This window comes from Anomaloglossus baeobatrachus, chromosome 2 (genome assembly GCF_048569485.1).
Source record: "Anomaloglossus baeobatrachus isolate aAnoBae1 chromosome 2, aAnoBae1.hap1, whole genome shotgun sequence".
Classification (NCBI taxonomy): domain Eukaryota; kingdom Metazoa; phylum Chordata; class Amphibia; order Anura; family Aromobatidae; genus Anomaloglossus; species Anomaloglossus baeobatrachus.
In genome coordinates, this window is record NC_134354.1 from 513,078,691 (window position 1) to 513,092,504 (window position 13,814).

Genomic DNA, 13,814 nt, shown 5'->3' on the forward strand with positions numbered 1-13,814 from the left:
GTAAAGTGGAGCAAACAGCATATGCTGTGAGCTCCACAAAGATGGCGCTGATCTTCTCCCTCTGTTGTGATCTAGACAGCCCAGGGGGCGCGTCCAGTTCACAGCAGACGCCAACTCTAACGCTACTAAATGGGATCGGATCCTGACCACTATTCTCTATGCACAGGGGCTGCCATAAAAGGAGTGAGTAACTGTCGTTACACACACAGCAAATCCAGCATGGCAGCCCCCAGTGCCTTCAGTAAAATTAGAATTAAATAAAAACTAAATAAGCAGTGATTTTAATTTTGTATTAAAAATACTTGATTTCATAATCACTATTTTTAATACAAAAATAAAAAAACCTTACCTTTAAAGAGTGTAATATGCATTTTCAATACTGCTATTGAAATCGGTGGAGGAAAATGGTAAATTTGACATTTGAAGCTTTTTAAAAAGGGAATCTGTCCCCAGGTTTATGGTTCCCAATGTGAGGGCAGCATAAAATAGTGAGAAGATGACATTTCTAGTGCTGTGCCCCTTACATACACTACCAGTTCAAAAGTTTGGGGTCACCCAGAAAATTTTGTCTTTTCCATGAAAAATCATACATTTATCAAATGAGTTGCATAATGAATAGAAAGTATAATCCAGACATTGAGGAGGTTTTACTTCAAATAATTTTCTCCTTTGCCTCCGTCACAGAACGTTCCCTTTGCAGCAATTCCAGATTTGCAGACCTTTGGCATTTTAGCTGTTAATTTGCAGAGGTAATCTGGAGATATTTCCCCCCATGCTTCCAGAAGCCCCTCCCACAAGTTGGATTGGCTTGATGGCACTTTTTGCGTACCATACAGCCAAGCTGCTCCCTCAATAGGGTTGAGATCTGGTGACTGGGCTGGCCACTCCACTACAGATAGAATACCAGCTGCCTGCTTCTTCCCTAAATAGTTCATGCATAATTTGGAGGGGTGCTTTGGGTCATTGTCCTGTTGTAGGATGAAATTGGCTCCAATCAAGCGCTGTCCACAGGGTATGGCATGGTGTTGCAAAATTGAGTGATAGCCTTCATTATTGACAATCCCTTTCACAAATCTCCCACTTTACCAGCACCAAAGCAACCCCAGACCATCACATTACCTCCACCATGCTTGACAGATGGCATCAGGCACTCTTCCAGCATCTTTTCAGTTGTTCTGCCTCTCACAAATGTTCTTCTGTGTGATCCAAACACCTCGAACTTCGATTTGTCTGTCCATAATACTTTTTTCCCAATCTTCCTCTGTCCAATGTCTGTGTTCTTTTTCCCATATTAATCTTTTCCTTTTATTAACCACTCTCAGATATGGCTTTTTCTTTGCCCCTCTACCTTGAAGGCCAGCATCGCGGAGTCGTCTCTCCCTGTGTAGAAATGGACACTGGCTTTTTGCGGGTACTATTTAATGACACTGCCAGTTGAGAACCTGTGAGGCATCGATTTCTCAAACTAGAGACTCTAATGTACTTGTCTTGTAGCTCAGTTGTGCAGCGGGGATCCCATTTCTCTTTCTACTCTGGTTAGAGCCTCCTCTGAAGGGAGTAGTACACACCGTTGTAGGAAATAACCAGTTTCTTGGCAATTTCTCGCATAGAATATCCTTCATTTCTAAGAACAAGAATAGACTGTTGGGTTTCACATGAAACTTCTCTTTTTCTGGCCATTTTTAGAGCTTAATGAAACCAACAAATGTAATGCTCCAGATTCTCAACTAGCTCAAAGGAAGGTCAGTTTTATAGCTTCTCTAATGTGCAAAACTGTATCCAGCTGTGCTAACATACTTGCACAAGAGTTTTGAATGGATTTCTAAATATCCATTAGCCTAACACAGCACCCACAATGTACCATTAGAACACTGGAGTGGTGGTTGTTGGAAATGGGCCTCCATACACCTATGTAGATATTGCATTAAAAAACAAACGTTTGCAGCTAGAATAGTAATTTACCACATTAACAATGTATAGAGTGTATTTATGTTTAATTTAATGTTCACTTCATTGAAAACAAATGTGCTTTTCTTTTAAAAATAAGGAAATATCTAAGTGACCTTAAACTTTTGAACTGTAGTGTAGCTCCTTGGTGTCACTTTTATATTACTACTGTTTCATCTACTCTGGATATTCTAGTCTTCTCAATGATGAGCTCTCTGTAACCCCAACCTGCTTTTGAGTCACAGCTTTCTGTCCACACTGTGCATAGGCAGAAAGATTCAGTGTTGGGGGTGGGATTATCAAGTGCTCAGGAATATTAAAGATAACATAATTGGGAACACTTTGAGAGGCATACCAGAGCAGCAGTAGATAAACCATGTTTTATAAACATTACAGATAAAAGCCCAGTAAGTGACCCACTGTCAGAATCAGGGTCTCTTCCCCTAATTTATGCTGCTCTCAGTATAAGAAACCTTAGTTTTCCATCCTTGGGGTCCAAGTCTGCAGTCACTCTGAGGATTCACAGGATTCTGTGACCGCAGACTTGTGAATCCTCACGGTGTGTGCCGTCAGGATTTGCATGTCTGGCCACATTCCAACTAGACATATCGCTAAACCAACGTGTAGGCCGCGCAGGTCTAAACAGCACACAAAACTGCATGTATGCAGATCACATCCTTGTGGCCACCTGCTTGCTGCCCTGTGCAGGGATGTGTAAAGTCCACGGCTGTGACAAGAAATCATATGTAGACACTTACTGTGTACAGTGATATTTCTGAATATCAGGGGCAGGCTTGTGCTTCTTGAGATGCTTACTGAGGCCAGATGCTCGATGGAACGTTTTACCACACATTGTGCACAGATACTTAGATTCGCCTGAGAAAAAAAAAATAAATAAATCACTCAAAATAAATTCTACTAACATTAACCCTAGAACGCGCAACCATAGAAATCTACCATAGAAAACAAGTGACCTAGCTGGCCTGCGAGGCCCCAGGTATGCGTTCTAGGGTTAACTAAAGCCAAAGACCATAAGTAAAAAAAACGACTCAAAAGTGCAGAAATCTCCAGACACATCAGTGTGGGCCATAGAGCCCCTGAATTACCGGTATGCGTGCTCACGTGCTCCTCCAGACTGCGGTTCGTCACAAACGACTTGTCACACAGGTGACACTTGAACTGCTTGTGCGTCTCATGTAAGGCCTGGTGCATCTTTAAACCATTCTTGTGAGTGAACGTCTTCTGACAAATCTTAGGTGAGAAGAAGACAACATGAACAATTCAGACTTTTATAGTATAGAGCTCGATGTAACCCTATTTTTTCTAGCTTCTTCCTTATCGGCCATTATGCAGAATTTTTTTTTACCTGGCATTCATGTGGCTTAATTCCAGTATGTTTCAGCATATGTAACCTCAAAGCGTACATTTTCGGGAGGGTTCTTCCACAAATGTCACATATATATTGCCTCTTGGTCATCCCTTTCATTTCTTCGACCTCTGTAGCCGGCTCTGTTTTACGGGAGTGTCTGATCAAATGGGCACGTAATGATGCCCTGTACTGGAACTCCTTCTTGCACAGCTAAAAGGTAAGACAAGTATACAGCATTTAATAAAAAAAATAACTTTAACTTTCAGAACAGTTTCATTTATCACCGATTTACAAGTGGATGCAGCTTTATTGAGCCCTCCAACCATAGTGGCCATTTATTTCTTGAACAGGAAAATTTCCATACAAGATGGGGACCATTCAAATGGCAGACCTTACTGACATCCCAACAGGCCATACATTTGGTTGTCTTAAGAACATTTCCTTTCCCAGCTTCAGAATTGCCAATAGACTTTAAACGTCCAGGAGGCCCTGCTCTACTCTGCAGTGACATTTATAAAACGCCGACAGCCCCGCTCCTAGTCTGCAGTGACGTTTATAAATCGCTGACAGCTGGAGTCCCCATAGAGATGGCAAATACAGTTATTACAGTCTGTGCAGTCTCCATTGCTGTGTACACAACAGCAAAAGAAGGACTTCGTACGCAGTAATAGGAAGCAATGACTCTGCGTCCTCCATCACATACACTGATCATGTGATCACTGTGTACTGGGACAGAATAGGAGCTGCTGGGTGACAGGAGACCCAGACAGCTCTGCTATGCAGCCAGCAGACTACTTCCTCACTTCAACTGAAACTATATCAGCCCCACGTACAAGTAAAATAATGAAAATAAATGTATTTCAAAACTTAAAAGCTCCCCAAAACTTTCATGACCTTACGTTGGGCACAATGTGTAATATAAATAAAAAAAGACAAAGAAATGCCACCACCAATCCAAAATTGCTCTTACTAGACCCACCCCATAAAAGTAATAAAAAAAAAAAAAGAAGGAGACTATGATGTGACATAAAAATTAAGCAGCATGTATCAAGTAAAAAGCAACCCCTCGATTTAGCTAAATGAGGGGGGGGGGGGGGGGAAACCACAAACCAAAAACACCTGAATATCCCTTATGACTTCATGTACAAAATGCCCAAAAATGGCCCTGCTCAAGAACAGGGGTACCGTATTTTTCGCTTTATAAGATGCATTTTTGTTCCCCCAAATTTTGGGGGAAAGTAGGGGGTGCGTCTTATAAACTGAATATACGGATTATATACTGCAGGGTCCAGGGGACGTGGGGGCCGCTCTGGAGCGGTGCTGGGGGCTGCTGGGGGGGGGGGGCTGGTGAAGCTGAGGGAGGGAATCTTTGATTCTATGGCTGCCCATATATCACAGGATCCAATTCAAACTGCTTGTTCTTACCCACAAAGCTCTGCACAGTGCGGCACCCCCATACATCTCCACCCTCCTCTCTGTCTATCACCCCACCCGTTCTCTACGCTCTGCAAATGACTTTCGACTAACATCCACACTAATTCGAACCTCCCACTCCCGAATCCAAGACTTCTTCCGAGCTGCACCAAACCTCTAGAACGCTCTACCCCAAGAAGTTAGGACAAATCACAACTTACTCAGCTTCAGACGCTCCCTAAAAACGCATCTTTTTAGGGCGGCCTATCACTCCCTAGCCAAACTAATTTCACCTAATCCCTCTACAACTTCTCAGAACATAACCCCACGTCAAACTCCATGGCACCCAAATGCATCTCAAGGCTCTGGCCAACTGGTCCAGAAAGCCATTATCTATCCCCCATGAGATGGCTGGATTGTCATTGTAAATAAGCACTTGTACCTTGCCCCTCCCCCCACCTCATTGTAGATTGTAAGCTCTCACAAGCAGGGTTGCCATTTTTCCCTTTAAATATTGTATCTTCTATAATTGTTACTTGTTTGTATATGTTTATGCATATGATATGTATATGAGCCTCCTGAATTGTAAAGCGCTGCGGAATATGCTGGCGCTATAGAAATAAAGATTATTATTATTATTATTATTATCTCCTGCTCCCGCTCATATAATATGCAAAGCCGCTGTCCATAGCTGTGGTGCTGAAACCGCACCGCGGCAATGGGCTGGGGGAGCGGCGCATATTATACCTGCCTGCGCCCCTTTGATCGCACATGCACCCCTGTGTTAGCTATGGCCCCCATGCTGCTGCCCATAGTAAAATAAAAAACTCTTTACTTACCCACTCCAGCGTGTCTCCCTACTGGTGCTGTGATCAGGCATGCAGAGATTTCACTCTGCTGTGCTGATCACATGACCGGACCCTGAACCAGGAAATGCAGGCAGGAGGCCGGAGCTCAACCCTGAGGGACACGAGGGAGCACAGTGCTGGAGAAGCTAAGGAAAGAGTTTTTTTTACTAAAAGCAGCAGCCGGGGGGCGATATCTAACACAGGAGGCCCGTGTGTGGCAGCCACAGGGGGGGGGGGGGGCAGTGTGTGGCAGCCACAGGGGGGGGGGGGGGGGGCAGTGTGTGGCATCCACAGGGGGGGGGGGGGCGCAGTGTGTGGCATCCACAGGGGGGGGGGGGGGCAGTGTGTGGCATCCACAGGGGGGGGGGGCAGTGTGTGGCATCCACAGGGGGGGGGGGCAGTGTGTGGCATCCACAGGGGGGGGGGGCCAGTGTGTGGCATCCACAGGGGGGGGGCCCAGTGTGTGGCATCCACAGGGGGGGGCCCAGTGTGTGGCATCCACAGGGGGGGGGCCAGTGTGTGGCAGCCACAGAGGGGGGGGGGCCAGTGTGTGGCAGCCACAGAGGGGGGGCCAGTGTGTGGCAGCCACAGGGGGGGGCCAGTGTGTGGCAGCCACAGGGGGGGGGGGGGCAGTGTGTGGCAGCCACAGGGGGGGGGCAGTGTGTGGCAGCCACAGGGGGGGGCAGTGTGTGGCAGCCACAGGGGGGGGGGGGGCAGTGTGTGGCAGCCACGGGGGGGGGGGGCAGTGTGTGGCAGCCACATGGGGGGGGGCAGTGTGTGGCAGCCACATGGGGGGGGCAGTGTGTGGCAGCCACATGGGGGGGCAGTGTGTGGCAGCCACATGGGGGGCAGTGTGTGGCAGCCACATGGGGGGGCAGTGTGTGGCAGCCACATGGGGGGCAGTGTGTGGCAGCCACATGGGGGGCAGTGTGTGGCAGCAACAGGGGGCTATATTCAATATAAGGTGGCCATATCCAGATTAAGTGGGCTAATTTTAGGATGGGGGGGCTATGAGGGACATATACCCTATATGATTTGTTAGACGGACACTGGCATTATAAGACGGACCCCATTTATTAAAAAAAAAAAATTCTCTATTCCTTCACCAAATTTGGGGGTGCGTCTCAAAGCGAAAAATACGGTATATCGCTGGGTTTTGAACTGGTTAAATATCCATTAGAACTTCTCTGGTCAGACCGCTACATGGCTAACTGACCAGGGATGGGAAGAGCATCTATGAATAACAAGGAGCCTGGAAAGATGGCCGACAGCCCAAAAGGAAATGTAACAGTAACTATTTAAAAGGTGTCGTAGAGACTAGAATCAGGTGAACAGAAGCTGAAGTATTAAGATGAAATATATTCTCTATGGAGACCAATGTATCAAAGGGAACCTGTCACTAGAATTTACGCTATTAAACTAAAACAATCCCCTTCTGCAGCTCCTGGGCTCCATTCTAGAAAGGTTCATCTTGCTACTGGCCCCCCTTTCAGACGACCTAAATAACAACTTTATAAAATATTACCTTTTGCTATGGTAATGAGGTTTGTTGGCCCCTGGGGCGGGCTGTATTTCATCTGTTATTACCTCTCTTGTCTCTGTTTGCGTCCCCCAGTGTTCATTTACATAGATGAGGCCGCTGCCCTCATCTTCCGCAGTTCTCCGGGAGTCTCCCGCATGCGCAGTGGCACTATCGCAGGACTGAGCACTGTTTTCAAATTGCGAGCGCCGGTGATGTTATTGCGCAGGCACGAGATTATGGGCGGCGCTGTGAATGTCTTCACCAGCGTCATCCAAGTAGTCGCCCATAATCTCGCGCCAGCACAACATCACCGGCGCTCGCGTTATGAAAACAGTGCTCAGCCCCGCGATAGTGCCACTGCGCATGCGCGAGACTCCCGGAGAACTGCGGAAGATGAGGGCAGTGGCCTCATCTATGTAAATGAACACTGGGAGATGGCGAACAGCGGCAGGAGGGGGGATAACCGACGAAATACAGCCCGCCCACGGGTCCAGCAAACCTCATTACCATAGCAAAAGGTAATATTTTATAAAATTGTTATGTAGGTCTGAAAAGGGGGGCCAGTAGCAAGATGAACCTTTGTAGAATGCAGCCCAGGAGCTACAGAAGGGGATTCTTTTAGTTTAATAGCGAAAATTCTGGTGACAGGTTCCCTTTAACCCCTTCACGACCATGGACGGATATATCAGTCATGGAGAATGTCCCGTTAAGCCCCGCCCCCTGCCGCGGGCAGGCGGCGGCGGTCGGCACACATATCAGCTGTTTTCAACAGCTGACAAGTGTGCCTGCATGTTGCGAGTGGAATCGCTTCCACTCACAACATTTAACCCCTTAAATCTCGCTGCCAAAGTCTGGCAGCAAGATCTATATGCGCGCGGCCATGTTTTTTTACTTCCCGCCACCCCCACCGGAAGTCATGTGCGTGATCACGTGACTTTCGGTGGTTGCCATCGTAGCACAGGGTCATGTGATGAAGCCTGCAGCTATGAAGTTTCACTTTCGTTTTCCCTCGGCCGGGAGCAGAGAGAAACAGAAAGTGACTGAATCTGCTGTTTACTGTGATCAGCAGATAGATAAGAGCGATCGGATTGCTGATCGCTATAGCCCCCTAGGGGGACTAGTAAAACACAAAAAAAAAAAAAAAGTAAAAAAAAAAAGTTTTTTTTAAAAAAAAAAACCCTAAAAGTTCAAATCACCCCCTTTCCCCCCATTGAAAATTAAAGGGTTAAAAAAAAAAATAAATACACATATTTGGTATCGCCGCGTTCAGAAATGCCCGATCAAAGAAGGGAATTTTGTTACTTACCGTAAATTCCTTTTCTTCTAGCTCCTATTGGGAGACCCAGACGATTGGGTGTATAGCACTGCCTCCGGAGGCCACACAAAGCAACTACACTAAAAAGTGTAAGGCCCCTCACCTTCTGGCTATACACCCCCAGTGGGATCACTGGCTCACCAGTTTTAGTGCAAAAGCAAGAAGGAGGAAAGCCAATAACTGGTTTAAACAAATTCACTCCGAAGTAACGTCGGAGAACTGAAAAACCATTCAACATGAACAACATGTGTACCCGAAAAACCACCAAAAATCCCGAAGGACAACAGGGCGGGTGCTGGGTCTCCCAATAGGAGCTAGAAGAAAAGGAATTTACGGTAAGTAACAAAATTCCCTTCTTCTTCGGCGCTCCATTGGGAGACCCAGACGATTGGGACGTCCAAAAGCTGTCCCTGGGTGGGTAAAGAAATACCTCATGTTAGAGCTGCAAAGACAGCCCTCCCCTACGGGGAGGCAACTGCCGCCTGCAGGACTCTTCTACCTAGGCTGGCGTCCGCCGAAGCATAGGTATGCACCTGATAATGTTTGGTGAAAGTGTGCAGACTCGACCAGGTAGCTGCCTGGCACACCTGTTGAGCCGTAGCCTGGTGTCGTAATGCCCAGGACGCACCCACGGCTCTGGTAGAATGGGCCTTCAGCCCTGATGGAACCGGAAGCCCAGCAGAACGGTAGGCTTCAAGAATTGGTTCTTTGATCCATCGAGCCAGGGTGGCTTTGGAAGCCTGCGACCCCTTGCGCTGGCCAGCGACAAGGACAAAGAGTGCATCAGAGCGGCGCAGGGGCGCCGTGCGGGAAATGTAGATTCTGAGTGCTCTCACCAGATCTAACAAATGTAAATCCTTTTCATACCGGTGAACCGGATGAGGACAAAAAGAAGGTAAGGAGATATCCTGATTAATATGAAACGAGGATACTACCTTAGGGAGAAACTCCTGAATGGGGCGCAGCACTACCTTGTCCTGGTGGACCACCAGGAAGGGAGCCTTGGATGACAGCGCTGCTAGCTCAGACACTCTCCGAAGAGACGTGATCGCTACCAGAAAGGCCACTTTCCGTGATAGTCGAGAGAGTGAAACATCCGTCAGAGACTCGAAAGGCGGCTTCTGGAGAGCAACTAGTACCCTGTTCAGATCCCATGGATCTAACGGCCGCTCGTACGGGGGGACGATATGACCAAACCCCCTGCAGGAACGTGCGTACCTGCGGACGTCGTGCTAGACGCTTCTGAAAAAAACACCAATAGCGCCGAGACTTGCCCTTTAAGGGAGCCGAGCGACAAGCCCTTTTCCAACCCAGATTGCAGGAAGGAAAGAAAAGTAGGCAATGCCAATGGCCAGGGGGACACTCCTTGTACCGAGCACCAGTAAAAGAAAATCTTCCACTTCCGTGGTAGATCTTAGCAGACGTGGGCTTCATAGCCTGTCTCATGGTGGCAACGACCCCGTGGGATAATCCTGAGGACACTAGGATCTAGGACGCAATGGCCACACAGTAGGTTCAGGGCCGTAGAATTCAGATGGAAAAACGGCCCTTGGGACAGTAAGTCTGGCCGGTCTGGTAGTGCCCACGGTTGACCGACCGTGAGATGCCTGTCGCCAGAGCTCTTTGATCGTCATGAAAACCGGGACCTTGCTGTTGTGCCGATTTGTGAAACCCGTCCGGGTGCAGAGACCATTCTCCTGCGTCCACGCCCTGGTGACTGAGGAAGTCTGCTTCCCAGTTTTTTACGCCCGGGATGTGAACTGCGGATATGGTGTATGCTCTGTCTTCCACCCCTAGCAGAATCCGGCGGACTTCCTGGGAGGCTCGCCGACTGCGTAGTCCGCCTTGGTGGTTGATGTATGCCACCGCTGTGGATTGTCCGACTGAATTCGGATCTGTTTGCCTTCCAGCCACTGCAGGAAGTCTTGCAGGGCCATATGCACTGCCCAGAGCTCCAGACAATTGATCTGAAGAGTGGACTCCTCTGAAGAGAGTCCTTGATCGTTTGAGAAAGGGGGACGTTCCTGTGTAGGGACATCGACTTCCCCTCCCATTAGCGAAGAATGTTCTATTGAAGTGGACGCAGATGAAACTGCGTGAAAGGGACTGCCTCTGGATGAGGTGTCTCCTTGAAGGAGAGACTGCACCCCCGTCTGTAGTGACCGCTGTTTGTCCAGTGGAAGCTTCACCATCGCTGAGAGAGTGTGAAACCCCAAGCTAAGATATGCCAGCGATTGGGTTTAACTTTGAAAAGTTGAGGACCCACCCGAAACTCTGGGAAGTCTCCAGCGCCATGTTCAGGCTGTGTTGGCATGCCTCTTAAAAGAGTGCCTTGACAAGAAGATGGTCTAAGTAAGGGATCACAGGGTGACCCTGAGAGTGCGGGAGTGGTCCCACTGCTGCCATGAACTTGGTGAAAACCCGTGGGGCTGTCGCCAGCCCGAAGGGTAGGGCTACGAACCGAAGATGCTCGTCTTCAATAACGAATCGTAGCAAACGCCGGTGCTCTGGAGCAATCGGCACGTGGAGATAAGCATCCTGATGTCTATTGATGCTAGGAAATCTCCTTGAGACATTGAGGCAATGACGGAGCGGAGGGATTCCATCCGGAACCGCCTGGTTTTCACGTGCTTGTTGAGCAGTTTAAGGTCCAGAACGGAACGGAAGGAGTCGTCCTATTTTGTCACCCCGACCAGATCGGAGTAAAAAGTGTCTCTTGTTCCTGAGGAGGAACCGGGATTACGACTCCTACTGCCTGCAGAAGAGCCTCGGCTCGGCCGGTGAGGAAGTTTTTGCGACAAACTGTCTCTCACCCACCGGCCATTGACCTGTGGCAGTTAAATGTCGCTAAAGCGGGGGAGTCTGCCACCGACCGCGGACGCGGAGAGAGAGGGCTGAAAGTCATGAGGAAACCGCCTTGGTAGCGGTTCCTCCGGCTGCCTTCTCCGGGCGTGATTGAGCCCGCCAGGAACCTGCGCCCCTCTGAGCCTTTTGAGTCCTGTTGGACGAGGGCAATTGGGACGTGCCCGAGCCTGGGAAGGACCGAAACCTCGACTGTCCCTTCTCCTGATGGGTCTTGTTTGATAGCTGGGGTAAGGAAGAATCCGTACCCTTGGACAGTTGAATGATTTAATCCAACCGCTCACGAAAACAGTCTGTCACCAGATAAAGGCAATCTGGTTAAGCACTTTTGTGGAAACAGCATCTGCTCCAATCCCTTAACACTAGGAGCGTAACAACACGGAGTTGGCGGACGCCACTGACGTACGGCTCGTAGAGTCCAGGACAGCATAAACAGCTTGAGTCGCAATGCCGACATTGCGAGGTGAAGGACGCTACTGCGGCCAAGATGTACATGTGACCGCGTCCCTCTGCGCAATACTAGCTGAAATAGCTTAGAGTGCCTCTATGGCTGCGAATGCCGGGGCAACCGACCCGCCGATAGGGCTATCTGTCTGTCAATGGCATCTTTAAGTGAAGTCCCATCTTCCACTGCAACTATAGATCTAGCCGCAAGCCTGGAGATTGGGGGATCCACCCTTGGAGCGCTTGAGCACGTCAGGGGGGAAGAGACAACGCGTATCTTCAATACGGTTGGAGAAACGCTTATCGGAATAAGCGTGGTGTTCCTGGACTGCTTCTCTGGAGTCAGAGTGACCAGAAAAGTACTCAATATACGCTTGAGATACCGAAATAGGGATTTGTTCTGCTGTGAAGCTGACCCCTCCACTGGAGGAGTTGAGGGAGAAATACCCAACCTTCCATTGATGGACGCTATAAGATTATTCACTATAGCGTCACCATCCGGTGTATCCGGATTGAGAGCGGTCTCAGGGTCAGAGTCCTGAACAGCTACGTCTGCCGCATCATACAGAGAGTACTGTGATGAAGTCGAGGGCCGTTCTTAGGGAGCTCGCTTAGGCCGTCTGGGACTGTCGTCCGTGTCAGAGCCTGCACCCTGGGATGCATGGGACCCTCCTGGAGCCATGATTTGTTTCGAAATCAGGGTGGCCAGGGGCATTGAATCAACATTGCCCAAGGTCTGTCTGGACTGCAAAGTCTGTAAGATGTTAGTCATAGCCACAGACAATATATCAGCGGAAACTGCAACTCCGTCCCTGTCCCTGGACAGGGATCACAGGTGGTTCTTTTGGCCACCTGTAGCAGAGACCCCGTTGAGTAATTGCACACACTGGGGGTCCTGGAACAGTCGCATGCAGTACAAGCAGCATAGAAAGCCTGTGCCTTGGCACCCATGCTTTTTTTTTTTTTGCTGTTGCTGTCTAGCCATCTAGGAGCATTAGCCAAGAATAGCGACCGTACAGTGCAATGTATAGCATACAAGCATGAAGTACAATAAACACTTCAGCACATGCAGTACAAGGAGCATAGAAAGCCTGTGCCTTGGCACCTTTGCTTTTCTGCTGCCGTTGTCTAGTTATTCAGGAGCATTAGCCAGGAAAAGCGACATACAGTGAATGTATAGCATACAAGCATGAAAATAACCACTGCAGCATATGCAATCCAAGCAGCATTGAAAGCTTGTGCCTTAGCACCCTTGCTTTTCTGCTGCTGTTGTCTAGTCATCAAGGAGCATTAGCCAAGAATAGCGACATGCAGTGAATGTACAAGCATGAAAATAAACTCTGCAGTACATGCAATCCAAGCAGCATTGAAAGCTTGTGCCTTAGCACCATTGCTGTTTGCTGCCGCTGTCTAGCCATCTAGGCGGGTAGACAGCCAAGAATAGCCCTTAAAGCATAAAGGACACATGACACTGCAGCACATGCAAGACAAGCAGCATATAGAGTCTGTGCTTTAGCACCCCTGATCTTTTGCTGCTGTTTCTAGGTCTGCATCCTGAATAGCGACCGTACAAAAGTACAACAGGACACTTCGGCATTAGTGGGTCAGCACTTTAGTTGCCGCTTACCGCCCGCACAAAAGCGGGTGTGTGGCGCCGGAATCCTGTGCTGGTAGCTCAGTGTCTCCGTTTTCCCGCTCTGCGTGCCGGAATGGCTGCCGGCGTCCAGAGGAGAGGGGCGGGCCGAGGGCGTGCCCGAGACAAGAGCGGGAACCCGGCGCCCACTGTGTCTAGTAAAGGGGGCTGGAGAATGCAAATAAAGCTCCAGCCCTCGGCGCTGCTATAGAACAGCGTCTCTCCCTGTCCCTGAGTGACAGGGTGGGGGCGGGAACGAAGCGGCGCTAGGCCGCAAAAGCCGGGGACTAAAGTTAGAAGCGCCGCCGCCATAAAAGCGCGGTCGGCGCGTCCCCGGCGCACTACAAGTCGCAGCTGCGCCGCCGCTCCAGGGGCGGTCGGCGCGGCGGTCCCCACACGTAAAGTCCCCCAGTAATCTGCAGGGACTATAAGCCCAGCGCACAGCGCTACAGTCCCCGGCG

At 49.2% G+C, this 13,814-nt stretch overlaps 1 protein-coding gene across 1 annotated transcript in view; it reads right to left on the reverse strand.

Moving 5' to 3' along the window:
- The window catches only part of ZBTB11 (zinc finger and BTB domain containing 11), a 109,035-nt gene that overhangs the window by 55,206 nt on the left and 40,015 nt on the right, over positions 1–13,814 (reverse strand). Inside the window, exons 6-8 of the mRNA XM_075336562.1 lie at positions 3,314–3,526; positions 3,054–3,198; positions 2,706–2,823 (exon numbers count right to left, since the gene is read on the reverse strand). Of these exons, the coding sequence (XP_075192677.1) occupies positions 2,706–2,823; positions 3,054–3,198; positions 3,314–3,526 (476 nt within the window). The remainder of the gene's footprint in view (positions 1–2,705; positions 2,824–3,053; positions 3,199–3,313; positions 3,527–13,814) is intronic.